Source organism: Hippocampus bargibanti, linkage group LG13 (assembly GCF_051943395.1).
Source record: "Hippocampus bargibanti isolate YZ-2025 linkage group LG13, ASM5194339v1, whole genome shotgun sequence".
Lineage (NCBI taxonomy): Eukaryota > Metazoa > Chordata > Actinopteri > Syngnathiformes > Syngnathidae > Hippocampus > Hippocampus bargibanti.
This window is the reverse complement of record NC_142746.1, coordinates 22,594,291-22,609,309: the sequence shown is the minus strand read 5'-3', so window position 1 is coordinate 22,609,309 and position 15,019 is coordinate 22,594,291. Positions and strand designations below refer to the sequence as shown.

Sequence of the window (15,019 nt, the reverse complement as noted above, 5' to 3'; positions counted from 1 at the left end):
GCTACAAAACAGCAAGGAAGACCTTTTCAACTCTCTCGGCTACATTTCAATTTGCGTCCTGACACAATCGCTTGTGACCTTCCAACCTGCTGCTGCTGCTGGTTGTGTTGCGTGCGGGCGTGCGTGCGTGCGTGCGTATGAATGGCTGCCCCCGTGGGATTGTTTCAGAGCGGGCTAACTCCACTGCATGTAGCTGCTCACTATGATCATCAGAGAGTAGCGCTGCTGTTGCTGGATCAGGGAGCTTCGCCGCACTCCGCCGCCAAGGTACGCGCATCACGTGGCGGGCGGTGTGGCTGCGAATGGCGTCAGAGCTCCCTTTTGTTGGCCATCCGTTTCCCTCCTGTCTTCTTTGGGGATAATATGACTCTTTGTTTTCCACTTCTGGCATTTCTTGCGGCGAGTTTGTAGCCCTTGTTGGATGAACATCTGGGCCAAATCCTCAAGCTAATATGAATACATCACTCAGCATCAACTGGGTGCCCTTTTGGATCCGCCGCTGGCTTAGCTCGTTACTCCAGTTAGCTCATTTGGCGCTGGATGTTTTAAGGGTGTCCATTAAGTCACCCAACCAACAATAGAAAAATGGTTGGATCAAATCAAATCAACAAACAAACAAATCAATCAATCAATCAACACATCAATAAATAAATGATTACAGAAATAAATACAAACATGTAGATCAGTAAACAACTAAACACAAACCCACAAATAAAATAAATAAACATGTAAATAAATACATAAGTAAACGAACCAATACATGAATGCATAAATAAACGGGGTAAAAAAGTGAGCAGGTTTCTCTTTGGGTCAAAATGACCCAATTTAAAATTTGGTGTTATTTGGTATGCAATAACCCATAATATGTGGTACAAGGAACCCGAGGAGCAGATCAATCCTCAAGCTCTCAAACTCTTTTTTTTTTTTGTTGTTCAACACATCTAAGAGCTGATCACGCAAACTCTCGGCTTCTTCCCGTCGCCAGAACGGCTACACGCCGCTGCACATCGCCGCCAAGAAGAACCAAACGGACATCGGCACCGCGCTGCTGGAATACGGCGCCGACGCCAAGGCGGTGACGCGGCAGGGCGTCGCCCCCATCCACCTGGCGGCGCAGCAGGGCAGCGTGGACCTGCTCTCGCTGCTGCTGGCCAAATGCGCCGCCGTCGACATTTGTAACAAGGTAACGGAGCCCGCGGTGGGATACAAAAAGGTAGGCGGGGCCTATACGGGTCGAGGCCCCGCCTCTTAACTCATTCGCTGCCAGACTGCTGCAAAAGTGCGTCCACTCCAGTTTTTGTCATTGTCACTGGAATTCCAGGACCCGCAGAATATTGAGTTTCAGGACTACATCGACATTCAATACTGCGTTAACAAACCTTAGACTCTCACCTTTCATCAGAAAAAAAAAGAGTTAGTTCCTCAATGAAATGGGTCTGGAGTTATATGAGCTTGAAATGGGAGTGGATGTACAAAATACAATACATGTTGGTTTCTTTAACATCAGCCGTAGCTGGAAGAAAGCGCTAACATGCAAAAAAATGGAAATGCTGCCCCTTTGTGGAGCGTGAGAAAACAAATTTGGGAATGCCGCTCGACGTCATCTTTTCAAATTGGGGAATATCAGTCAAGCGAGTTTTGTGCTTGTAAATCGTAATTTGCGCCTTTTTGTCGCGGTCAGAGCGGTCTGACGCCGCTCCACCTGGCGTCTCAGGAGGATAAGGTCAACGTTGCCGAAGTTCTCCTCAACCACGGCGCCGACGTCGACGCTCAAACAAAGGTAGCGACTCCCTGGTAGAACGTCCGACGTAGCGCCGTCGCTAATCGCTCTCACTCTCATCCAGATGGACTACACGCCGCTGCATGTGGCTTGTCACTACGGTAACGCCAAGATGGCCAACTTCCTGTTACAGAATCGGGCCAAAGTCAACGGCAAGACCAAGGTGGGGGATGAATCGATCAATCAAGATCACAAAGTCGCGTAATGTCCACGTATCGATTATCTTGTTCTCCCCCCCCCCCCCGCGGCGGTCCAGAATGGTTACACGCCCCTCCACCAGGCGGCTCAGCAGGGCCACACGCATATCATCAACCTCCTCCTGCAGTACGGCGCTTCGGCCAACGAGCTCACGGCGGTCGGTGCAGGCGCCCATTGGCTCTTTTGTTTCGGTGCGCCATCCCGTGACTGACTTCCCCCGTGTGTCTCGCTCGTTTCTCAGAACGGGAACACGGCGCTCGCCGTCGCCCGTCGCCTTGGTTACATCTCGGTGGTGGACACCCTGAGACCCGTGACGGATGAAAACCTGAATACTGTGGTGAGATGCGTCACAAATGTCACTTTTTTCCTTTTTGACACAAAAGTGGAAGGAATTCGGTTGAGTCTGGCATCAAGGAATCATATTTGAGTCACTTGAAGTCTTTCTGGGTCCTGGAATTCATTTGGAAGCAATGTTTGATACTTAGGCCTTCAGTGGTCCTACGCCTGAATCAATCCAAGCCTTAATAACCATTTGATGACTATACAATCTTTATTGCAGCTACACCTGCGACTGTGACTCGTCTAAAAAGTGTGGTGTGATTAACTACAAGTCCACTAGAGGGTAGCGTTAGCCAGGAAATAAGACCTGCGAGAAGGCCTTGGTGTCGCCAACTCGAAATCCGATTGGTTAGAGCAACAGGTTGATCGACACTTATTTGTATGCGACGGGGCCTGCGGAACTAATTGTGAAGGCACCCAGTGGGATTTCTGACCCTGGTAATGAAATAATGGCTGAAATGTGATTGGTTGAATGACTAAATACGAAAAAAACATACCTGGAAGCAGCACAACAGGGGAAAAGCGATGAAAAGAAGCTGAAAGACAATTTGGAATTATTTAATTCCAAAAAGAATTAATATACAAAATATCATTAACATCAGTCCGTGATTCGGATATTTTTAGGTCAGCGGAGAAGGCCTTGTAGCCCCTGCCGCTGCACCCCTGTTCGTGAGTTTACATGATCCAAAAGCATCTAGTGGTTGAAAGTGGAAATGCACCGAAAATAAACAGGGAGGCAAATAGTCGTAAACTGTACTAGAAATGTTTTTTTTTTTTTTAAATCTATCGAATTGTAGAACCGTGAACATATAAGTGATAAGGAGGATTTCCTGTTGCACTGCCTCACGTGGACCATCAGGAGGGCTTAGATGGGTGCTTATGTTTTCGCCTCGAGTCGCCTGCCATTTGAACATTGATCTCTCTAGCACACAAACACACGCACACAGAATTATTGTGACGCTTACACGAGTTTGTCTTGCCTTAATGACCTTACTGCCAGCTCTAGTCTTCCCCATGTTGCATCGCTTTGGATTTGAAATCAGCACCGCTTTTGAGTAGAAGATCAAGATCAGGAAATTAATCTCAGTTTGTCATGTCGGGGGGAGGGTGAATCGAGCCATATGTTGAGTCTGCATCGTTGATACTGTGTTTATAAATGATTTATTTTTCGCCTTCAAAATCTGTTCTACAGTCTTGATTTTTATAGATTGAGGCTTGTCAGGACAGTTTTTTTGGTTACATTCTTCACTTTGCAACATTGTGTTGACTGTTTGGATGACTCACTGTCTTATCTTCCCCTGGTGTTGACAGAACGCAACCGAAAAACACAAAATCAACGTCCCAGAAACCATGAATGAGTTCCTGGACATGTCAGATGACGAAGGTAAGATCACATCAACCTAGTTGTATTTTTTTTTTCTGTTTGCATGATTGTACTTTTGTTAAAAGTGTCCTCGTGTGATGGCCTAATTGGAAATGTGTCACGGCAAATGACAGTTTGGGCCAATGTGCCTGAAAGTCTGGAGGCGGAGTCGACGTCAGATGACGAAGAAGGTATCAGCTCATGGTTGTGGGTTTCCTTGGTTGCGTCTGGTTTGATTTCTTGTTTCGAAACTATTCTCTTGGCGCTACTCACACCCAAACCAAAAGCAGCTTTGCGAACAACTACATACTTTAAATTGGAAAAGTGAATGGCAAGCGTGGACTCTTGAAAGCCAACGAGATGAGCTTTCTGAAGGGGAATTAACTCTGGACTTTGCATACGACAGATGTCAGCGGATTTGACGCTTTCTCCTTTCTGCTAGCGCACCGTGAGAGCAACTATTTTAGGAAAACTTCAATGCGGAAAAGGCCACTTCCCCTGAGATTACAAATGACTCTGAATATTTAAATCATTTAAAAAAGAAACTTATGGCTGGGTCGGAAAATGGTAAGTCACCTCGAAATTGAATGACACATTCAATGAAAACGCCCTTAAACCTATTTCACCGTTATTTGAATGCAGCGTGTGAATTTTAGGCTTTATTATCGCATATTAAAAGAAAAGAAAACATGAAATACGACGCCGGAAAAGTTGTTTCTATGGCGGCCAGTAACAACAGGAAGTGAAAGCCCCGAAAATAAAACAAGGACGTTAGCGTTGGAATGTCGTATAATACGAACAATGAGACACGCGCGCGCACCGCACACACATCTCAAATGGCGAGAATGGTGTCTTAGGTGTTCGGTTTATCATCCCCAAGGCCCCAACAACGACCTACGTGTCGAGCCAAACGGCGAAAAATAACTTAATAGTTACTTAAATTAACTTTATCTGCTTTCCGTTCTAAACGACGGCGAATGCAGAATCTGGGAAAATGTTTTTTCGTCGATTTATTGTGAAACGTCAAACCGGAAACGCTATGGCTGCCGCTTTAGTGCCACATGAGAGCGTTTGTCGTGCGGCGCAGTACACTGACGCACGCACGCACGCACGCATACAAACACACGCCCACAGGCGAAACAACAAATGTTCCTCTCGCGTACATATGGCGAAAATAGTCTCCTAAATGCCCGAAAAACGACATGTTCGTCGACCCAAATGGTGAAAAATAACTTAATAGTCACTTAAATGAACTATATCTGATTTTATTTCTCAACGACAGCGAATGGAGAATGTGGGAAAAACGTTTTACCAAATAAATACGGCCGCTAGGCTTTATTATGAAACGTCACACCGGAAACGCTACACTTGCCGCTTTTTGCGCCACTTGAGTGCGAGCGATTGTCGTGCGGCACCGGCTCGGCCACGACGGGAGGGGCTGCGGTGAACTAACGCGGTGTCTGCGGGGCTGCGCGGTACCGCAGCCACCTTCCTTCCTTCCTTCCTTCCTTCCTTCCTTCCTTCCTTCCTTCCTTCCTTCCTTCCAGCCATGAGGGAGAAAGCCAAGCACGGTGGTCGCTTCGTGGAGCGGCGAGTCATCGTCCACCGTTCCGCCGATCTCGGTGCGGTTGTGGTGCTGCTTCACTTTTTCTGCTTATTCTGTGCCACTTTTCACGCTTTTTTTTTGGGGGGGGGGGGGTGTTTTGCTGTCAGAGGGTGACTAATTCTGTCAATGGATGTATTTCTATCTAAACATGCGTTTTATTTTGTAATGCTTCCTGCCTAGCTCGTGGTCGTATGTATGTGCTTTAATGTCAAGCACGTAAAAAAGTTGTGGCGGTGTCAATGGAGCACATTCAGTCCACCCCCAAAAGGCCTCTAACTCTAACATGATTCGAATGCTTGTCTGCTTTCAACATGTAACAATGCTCTCGTCCCTCACTTCCTGCGACCCCCATGGCGTCAGGTGAGGACGCCATGACCTGCGACGCGGACAAGTACCTGAGGCCGCAGGACCTCAAGGAGCTGGGCGACGACTCTCTCCCCCAGGAGGGCTACTTGGGCTTCAGCATCGGAGCCCGCTCGGCCAGGTAGGCTTTCTTCTTTCTGTCTCATTCATCTACAACAAAAAGATGTCTATTTGTTAGGCGCACGTCGCGCGGGGGCCACCGGGACGTTGTTGGAAAGTTGCCGTTGACCATTGAAGCTGATAAAATGATTCGGCATTTTATATTTAACGTGACCTCGTTTACGAAGTTGGCCTAATTAGAGCAATTCACGAGCCGCATACTTGAGCTGGTCTATGGATGCCTGCCCTGTGGACCGAAATCCAGAAGAAGCGCTGTGGTGAAAAAAAACCCACCAGTGACTGTCAATGGCAAATTTTGGATGATCAAAATGGCGAAAACGGAAACGGGAAGTTTATTTTGGATTTTTTTTTTCTCATGAAAACGTGATTTCAGTCGCTGCGGTTGAATCGATTGATTTAAGTCCGATTTTTTTTTTTTTTTTTTTTTTTTTTTTTTTTTTTTTTTAATTTTATTTAAACCTATCTCGACCTTTCTTTATGCATTTGCCCCACACAAACACACACAAACACACACATTTAAGTTTCAGAAGACTTCTAAAAGTCCGACTTTGCTTGACGCTTTCCCATTTTTTTCTTTTCCCTTTTGCTAAACTCTCCGTGTAGCCCTAGACTCAGGTAAGACAAAAGCAATCTGGTTGGAGTCTTGAGTTGTCAATGGCGTCCCTTGTCCCCTCTGTTGCTTTCGTGGTGGTTTTGTCACCGTGTTGCAGTGTTGCGATCACCCCCCCCCCCCCCCCCCTTTGCCCGTTAACCCGAGTCATCAAACATCCTGGGAAAAAAGAGTTTTGTGCAGTAATCTCGTCACGTTCAAATAATTTTATTGTACGTGGCAACTTGTCCAACTGGAGAGAATACTACAAAGAAAAAAAAAATCAGGCAACTCAGACCGGTGAAGGCGACGCAACTAAGTGGCTTCGTGGACAACGACTTTGTGATTGACACATTGCAGAGGAACAGAATCAAGTCATCTGGAGCTTTAAGAATGGATGAAAGACTGATTGATCTGGGAAAAGATGAAACGTTGCGTAACCAAGACCGGGGGGGGGGGGAGCCTCAGGGGCTGGGGGGGGGGGGTGTCACTAGAAAGGAAAAACGACCATTCGAACGGATGTTAGCTTGGTCGACTTCCAACCGGGAATCGCCACCGAGTCCATTTAGGCAGTTGCCGAGTAACACGGCGGTGAATAAAAGCCATTGTTTTTGTGACCAACTGCCCCCCCCCCCCAGCTCAACATGCTAAGCTCTGCAATCCCCCCCAACCTCCTCGACGGACCCCCGTCACAAACGGCCAGTTTAGTTATTTGTCCTTTCGGGGCAGAGTAGTCAAAAAGACATCCATCTTGAAAAACAAGCAGTGTCATGAAATGATGTTGTTGTTTTTGTGTTGTGTTTCCCTGTCGCTCGTTGGCTTGCGCGGTAACATGTAGCCTGCACTCCTTCAGTTCGGATAGGTCCAACACCCTCAACCGGAGCTCCTTCGCCCGGGACAGTATGATGATGGAGGAGATCTTGGCCCCCACTAAGGACACGGTAAAGCGCAACGCCGCCCCCTAAACCGTACATTTTTCCTCACAAATTCATGAATAACTACTTTTCAAATTTGAAGTGAAAAATCATGACTCTTTTTATGCTTTCCATGGGACAAGTTGAAATTTTGCTTCACATTTCAGCAGGCGCGTCGTGGCACTCGCAATGCTTGATTTGCTTTCTTTCGTGGGCCGAATAAAATGATGCGGTGGTCCTTGACTTTGACACCTGTGATCTAAGGGATTAGCCGAACAGACAAAAAGCTAGCTCGCTAGCTATCTTGATCGCTCGAAATTTCATAGGTTTGATTTGCTTTGGCGGGCCAGATTTGGCCCTCGGGCCTTGACTTTGACACCCGTGGTCTAAATGATCTTTGAGGCACACGCTTCACTTTTTGAACGGACCTCCCGACTTTGCAATGATTTTTTTTTTTTTCCTTGGTCACATCCTTCGCCTCGCGGTCACGCGACTCTCCTCACGCGCTTCTTTTGGCTCGGCAGCATTTGTCGGTGACGCGGGACGACAACTCTGAATGTCTGCGGCGCTGCAGTTGGAGCGCCGACGCGGTGGACCGCGGTCATCGCGTTGCATCCAGTCCCATCCACTCTGGGTAAGAGCTTCGGCGAGCGGCCGGCCGGCGCGTTTGGGAGCGTACGCAACGACGCGCGGGTCGTGATTGTTGAGGCGAGCGGCAAACGTGGCCGTGGAGCGAGTCGGCGGTCAGCGGGACGCCGCTTGAAATTCTCGCGACGCAAGCCAGAGATGATTTCTGTGCTCAGCGGACTGATGCAGATGACACAACTGCCATTGGCTGAGCTGAGGGAGGACCGGACCGGGGTGGGCGGGGCTTGCTTCACATCAAGTTTATTTATGAGCAGCATCTATTTTGTAAAACAAAAAAAATCATCATCCTTCATTGTTTATTTTTATTTATTTAGGTATTTTTAATTATTCATTTGTTTATTCATTCATTCTATGTTTATTTGCTTATTGTCCAATCAGATTTTCCAAACATTATTTATTTATTTGCATATTTATTCATACACTCATTTATGTATTCACTTTTTAATGTATTTATTTATTCACTCACTCATTTATTTAATTTATTATTATTATTATTGCAATTAAATCAAACTCCAAAGATTATTTGTGCATTTGTATTGATTTATACTACTTATTTATGTATGTATTTATTTATTTATTCATTCATTTCTTGGTTTCTTCATTTGTTAGTTTGCTTGTTGCTTCTCCAATCAGATTTGAGTTGAAGACTTGCGGTCGCCGCGTTCCGCTTTTGGGTGTCGGGCGATCGCAGCACGGCGACGTTCACGTTCACGTTTCATCGTCCGTCCGCGGCTTCCGCGGCCTTCTCCGTCACCTTCCTGGGCCTTGTGTGTGCGACAGGTTCCTGGTCAGCTTCATGGTGGACGCCCGGGGCGGTTCCATGAGGGGCAGCCGCCACAACGGCATGCGCATCATCATCCCGCCCAGGAAGTGCACGGCGCCCACGCGGATCACCTGCCGCCTGGCCAAGAGGCACAAAGTGGCCTACCCGCCGCCCATGGTGGAAGGCGAGGGCCTGGTCAGCAGACTGGTGGAGGTCGGCCCGGCCGGGGCGCAGTTCCTCGGGTGGGTTTTGCCCTCCGGTCCGTCATTCGCACAAAATGACCGATAGCCGCGGGCGCCGTTTCAACCTGTCCCGCCCGCCTCAACCACAAGAAGAAGAAAGTCATGATTTGAAAGTCAAGTAGTTTCTGCAGAAAAGGGATAGCGCGATGTGGACGTCAATGCCGCCATCCCTTTCAGTCCCGTGATCGTGGAGATCCCCCATTTCGGCTCCGTGCGTGACAAGGAGAGGGAGCTGATCGTGTTGAGGAGCGACAACGGCGACGCCTGGCGCGAACACCAGTTCCAGTCGGCTCCGGAGGAACTCGCGGAGCTCCTCGCCGGGACGGATGAAGGTAAAGCGGCGCTCGTAGAAAATGAATGAATCCGAATCCGAATCCTTGAAATCAAGCGTCCCAAAAATGTCTCGGGCGTCGACCGAGCTTGATCTGCTCCCCCTGACGCTCCCGTCGCAGAGTTGGACAGCCCGGCCGACTTGGAGAAGAAGCGCATTTGCCGCATCGTGAGCAGAGACTTCCCTCGGTATTTTGCCGTGGTGTCCAGGATCAAGCAGGAATCCGACCACGTGGGTCCCGACGGGGGCGTCCTGCGCAGTAGCGCCGTCGCCGCCGTGCGGGCCTCCTTCCCGCGGGGGGCGCTCACCAAGAAGATTCGCGTCGGCCTGCAGGTTCGCATCGCGTCCGCTCGCTTAAGTTTGCGGTCCGGGGTCAATTGTCTTCGGGCCCGCCCGCGCCCTCCGTTCTAAAATCAAGAACGGCAGGCCCGCATGGACAATGGGAATACATTAACAAAAATATCCCGTGACTGTAAAGTGTCCTTGAGCGTTTTGAAAGGTGCTTAGAAATTAAATGGATTATTATTATTGGGCAGTAGCGCTGTTACCGTTGTGTGCTCAGTGCTGCCATCTCGAGGCTCAATTAGGAACTGAATATTAGACGAGTTATTGACTGAATGAGACCTGCAATTTTCTAAAATATTTAAAAACATTCTAAAATGGTGATTTTCACATTTTTTTGAAAACAAAATCTAAAGTGGCAATTTTCTAATGTTAAACATTTTCTAAAATGGTGACAGTTTAAAATGGGGATTTTCAACATTTTGTGGAAAATTCTAAATTGGTGATTTTCTGAAAAAAAATTAACATTTCTAAAAAGTTTCTCAAATAAAAAAAATCTAAAATGGCGAGTTTCTAATGTTTAAAATTTTTCTAAAATAAAAAAAATTATAAAATGGCGATTTTTCAAAATATTTGTCAACAATTCTGAAATGGCAATTGTCTAAAATGTTAAAGCATTTCTAAAATGGTGATTTCCTTTTTATAAATAATCTAAATAATATGACGCACAGAAAGGCTGTCTGAAATGTATTCAAATTAAAAAAATGTCGGGACACCCTTTCAACTCCCAATATCGCAATGCGCTTGCCCCGCCCCTTTCAGGCTCAACCCGTCCCCGACGACTTGGCGAGGGCGGTCCTGGGGAACCGAGCCACCTTCAGCCCCATCGTGACGGTGGAGCCCAGGCGGCGGAAATTCCACAAGCCAATCACCATGAGCATCCCCGTCCCGCCGCGCCAGGCGGAAGGCGACGCCGCCGCGCCTTGCCTGCGTTTGCTCTGCAGCATCACAGGCACGCCGGACAGACGCTGGCGCGGGACAAACGGGAGGGCGACGCACGCTCACGCTTTCTTTTGCTGTTTTCCTCTGGCAGGCGGGACGTCCCCCGCCCAGTGGGAAGACATCACGGGGACCACGCCGCTTTCCTTTGTGACCGATTGCGTCTCTTTTACCACAAATGTGTCGGCCAGGTACGCCCTCGTCCATTGCAAGAACCCTTCCAGACTTCTCTGCTGAGGAACTATCTTGAGTCAAGCCTGGGTTTTTGACCAGAATCTGGTCCGCAAAATTGCCGACCATTTCCCATTATAATCAATGTCTACTTTTTTACTCGTGATTGAACAATACAAACACGGCTGCTCACAATGGAACGCTAGCTACCTGAGGAGAGCGCATCGGTGACAATGACACATGACACAAGTGACGTATAAGGAAGCGGAGAGAAGTCGAGCGGTGCATTCAGGTGCCCTCAGATTAGTCGAGAAGGGAATTTCGGTTGTAAATTGAGGCGTCAGAAAAAAACATTTTTGCTCTAAAACCGAATTGGACGAGAACCGAGACGTTTGAAAAGCCAGGCATGACTGGACTGTCTCAGGAAGCGTAGGAGAGTGGAGTGGTGCATTCACACGCGCTCAGTTTGGTCCGGAACCGATTTCCAGTTGTAAACCGAGGCGTGAAATTCCCCACATTTTGGCTGAAAACCAAATTGGACGAGAACCGAGACGTTTGACTGCATGTTGAAGTGCCGCTTCAACATGACCAAGATCTTCGAGGTCTTCAAGAACAGCAACATCTCTCGTGCGTGTCTGCCGGTGCAGGTTCTGGCTGGCGGACTGTCACCAGATTCCCGAGACGGTGGGCCTGGCGTCTCAGTTATACCGGGAGCTGATCTGCGTGCCGTACCTGGCCAAGTTTGTGATCTTCGCCAAGATGAACGACCCGCCGGAGGCTCGCCTGCGCTGCTTCTGCATGACGGACGACAAGGTGGACAAGACCCTCGAGCAGCAGGAGAACTTTGAGGAGGTGGCCCGCAGTAAAGATATCGAGGTGGGCTCCCGTCGGACGCGCCAAATAGACATTTGGGGGGGGAGGGGGGTTTGACCCCAAAACTTGATTCGTTGCCAATGCGTTTGATTATTTTGGCGTCGTCATTTTTGTCAATGGTCCTGATCAGGTTCTGGAAGGGAAGCCCATCCACGTGGATTGCTATGGCAACTTGTCTCCTCTGACCAAAAGTGGACAGCAACTTGTGTTTAATTTCTACTCCTTCAAGGAAAACAGACTTCCTTTCACTGTGAAGGTACGCTATTGATTATTGATCAAGGACCTGGATTGCCTTTTGAAAGCTGTCTGGGAGACATTTTAAAAAGACAGGAAGTCCGAGAAAATAAAACCATGTTTAAAATGTGTTCGTATAGCGAATTGGCAAGTTCCCAAAGGCCATCATTCCATGGTCAATTGCCAAATTGATCACTCATCATATCTTTCTCTTTCTTTTTCTTTTTGATCAGATCAGAGATGTCGGCCAAGAGCCATGTGGCCGCTTGTCTTTCCTGAAGGAAGCCAAAACGTCCAAAGGTCTTCCGCAGAGCGCCATATGCAATCTGAATATCACACTGCCCACTCACAAGAAGGTAGGCCGGCCATTTTTTTTTCAAAGTCCCGCCTCCCTTTTTCCTTCTTTTTTATTTTTTGCCTCATGTCATATCACCTACATCCGGGGTGTCAGTCATTTTTACATTGCAGTTATGGTTTCCTCTCGGGGTGCCGTTATGAATTTGGGGAAGCCATTAACTTGTTCAGTGCCGGACGATGTGCAAAAATGTGTCCTCTTCGGTGCCAGGGTTTTTGCCATTGTCACTCAAATGCCAAGACCGTCAGAATATTGAGTTTTAGGACGACGTAAACGCACAATGCAGAATCGAAAACATTAGACTCTCTTCTTTCATCAGAAAAAATAGTTAATTCCTAAATGATATGGGTCTGGAGTTATCTGAGCTTGAAATTGGGGCAGATGAATAGCATAACGCTTTAACAACAGCTGAAGCTGGAACAAAAAAGGAAATTCTGCCCCCTTGTGGAAAAGGAAAAGACATTGCCAGAGGCCATGGCCAACGCTGTATCAGCACCCAAGCATGAAAGAACAAAACCCAAACAAATTCGGGAATGGCGCTCTACGTCATATTTTCAATTCACCAATGGGAGTGAATGACTTAATGAACACCGTATTTTCCAGTGTATAAGGCGCACCCAAAGAAAAGCCGTGCTTGTTTTTTTTTTTTTAAGATGGCCCTGCGCCTTATATGTGAAGTCATATTGAGCCACAACAATGACTGTCGGCAGCCAAGCGACTCCATTTCCCCCCTGCGGTCGACGTTGTGGTGTCACCCCAGCCTCGACTGTAGTGCCTCATGTTGTGGTGTGCCTTATATTTGGAAAACTTTGATCCATTAAAACTTTTTTCATTCATTGAAAGTGCGCCTTATATGAAACAGGTTTGAAAATACACCATTCAATGGTGGGTGCGCCTTATACACCAGAAAATATACGGTAACTAGTTTTCAAATCTGAAGTCAAGTACAATGACTGTTTTTGTAGTTTTACATACGACCATTTTCAATTTAGTTAAGGACTCTAGCAAATTTCACAAATTTGATTTGTTTTGGCGGACCGAATAAAATGATGCGGCGGGCCACATTTGGCCCCCGAGCCTTGACTTTGACACCTTTGGCCCACATGGTATTGGACTAACAAAATGAAGACACTCATTGGCCTTTGGAAAGGAGTGCCTATTTTTGTTTTCTTCTTATTCTGGAAGATTTCTGAAGCCAGCCAGCCAGTCGGCCGGCCGGCCGGCCAGCCGTAAGAGCCCACAAACGTATGGATTGTTGCCATTTTGCCATTTGCTCCGCTGCTGCCTGGCTGTGACTGAAGAGCGGCCGACGTGCATTTGCTGCAAGAAATTGCTGCTTTTGCTTCTTCTATTTTGCTCCAATGATGATGATGTTGGTGCCATGAGGTTTATTTTTATTTTTTTTTAATCCCGTCCCTCATCACCTTGATGTTTTCTCCTTGTTTTGGCTCCATTTTTCATCACACCACACCGTCCCCGCTCGCCATCTTCTTCCCTCCCCTCCCTCCTCCCGCCGCAATGCATCTTGGGACACCTGCAGGATATGGAGTCTGACCCTGACGATGAGGTAAATAGTCTCTTCGTCATCACACTAACTAACTAACCGCTGCTTCTCCATTTTTGTTATTTAATTTTGTTTTTTGTCAAAAGGCTTTGTGCATGAATTGGAGCCACTTGTTTCTGTCCAATGATCTTTGTCTTCATCTTCAAGTGACGTCAAATGCGTTGTCCCCTTTTGCTCAAATGCCACGGCAATATATATATATTTTTTGGTCGCATAGTTCCAGTGAATTGCTAAATACATAAATATGTATCGCTGTAGCTATATACACATACGTACTTATCTGTGGTTGCAAATGTGGTGACTCGCCCAAAATGGGGCATTTTCCACCCAAATTAACAACTGAACTTTTTATTATTCTTATTTTTAGGAAAACATAACGATCTGACCATATTTTTTTTTTTTTTATGTTCAAGCATCTTTTTTTTTTTTGTTTGTTTCAGAATGAAAGGCCAGAACGACGCCATACCTTTGCCTCCTTAGCTTTGCGTAAGCGCTACAGCTATTTGACCGACCCTGCGGCCAGTGAGTCCCCCCCCCCCCCCCCTTTTTTTGTTTTTCATAACACGCATGAAAAAATAATCCAAAATGTAGATTAGTTGTTGTTTTTTTTTTTTACCTCAATAACACAAAATCGGTTAAAATGTTTGAAGGTCCCTTTATATGCTGCAGTATTGCTGTTGCTTCCATCGTCCAGAAGGAGTTTAATTTAATTTAATTTAATTTAATTTAAAGTGCTTGTGACTCATTTCTTCTGGCAGGCCAGCAAACATTGTCATGCGTCCTTGCATGATTTTGACCGTGTGTCAAGCTTGGCTGAGCCTACCGCATTGCGTGTCATTGTTTCAACTCTCGTGTGACATTGTATATATTTTTTGACAATATCAGCAGGTCAACATCATTCATATCATTGGTTGATTTATTTGGATCCAATCTTTGTTTTTGTTTTTGTTTGTATTGTATGAAAATGTCAATTTCATTTGGTTCAATTTGACTCCGTGACCATCTGCTCTCTTCTTGGCTTTGTGACTTTGTGTGGCTGAGTATACAAACAGGTTGCACTTTACAGCCACGGCGTTGATATCATTTAAGGGGCGGATTAATTGAAATTGGTGAAAATGTGATTATTTCCCCTGGTTCATTTGAACCAGTCCAAATTTTGAAGTCGTTCACCTGGTTTGATAAAACTACACAGTACCTAAAGCTTGGTGCTCATTTAATATCATTTAACATTTGATTGTATTTATTTATTTATTTTATTTGTTGAATTAATTATGTGTGTTTTTAT

General features: G+C 46.5%; 1 protein-coding gene across 30 annotated transcripts in view; it reads left to right on the top strand.

The window, feature by feature from the left end:
- LOC148889753 (ankyrin-3-like) overlaps positions 1–15,019 on the top strand; it is a 73,893-nt gene that overhangs the window by 41,858 nt on the left and 17,016 nt on the right. For 13 of the 30 annotated variants that reach the window (XR_016116977.1, XR_016116976.1, XM_089012723.1 and 10 more), the window contains 22 exons: positions 169–267; positions 986–1,183; positions 1,682–1,780; positions 1,845–1,943; positions 2,037–2,135; positions 2,220–2,315; positions 3,629–3,701; positions 3,767–3,871; positions 5,647–5,770; positions 6,373–6,384; positions 7,197–7,299; positions 7,797–7,906; positions 8,701–8,925; positions 9,103–9,257; positions 9,378–9,589; positions 10,361–10,550; positions 10,632–10,728; positions 11,356–11,584; positions 11,712–11,837; positions 12,049–12,171; positions 13,711–13,737; positions 14,175–14,256. Coding sequence is in view for 28 of the 30 variants with exons in the window: in XM_089012723.1 (XP_088868849.1) it covers positions 169–267; positions 986–1,183; positions 1,682–1,780; positions 1,845–1,943; positions 2,037–2,135; positions 2,220–2,315; positions 3,629–3,701; positions 3,767–3,871; positions 5,647–5,770; positions 6,373–6,384; positions 7,197–7,299; positions 7,797–7,906; positions 8,701–8,925; positions 9,103–9,257; positions 9,378–9,589; positions 10,361–10,550; positions 10,632–10,728; positions 11,356–11,584; positions 11,712–11,837; positions 12,049–12,171; positions 13,711–13,737; positions 14,175–14,256 (2,683 nt within the window). In the remaining 2 variants the exon portion in view is untranslated. The other 17 variants (XM_089012747.1, XM_089012727.1, XM_089012749.1 and 14 more) reach the window with 14 other exon arrangements.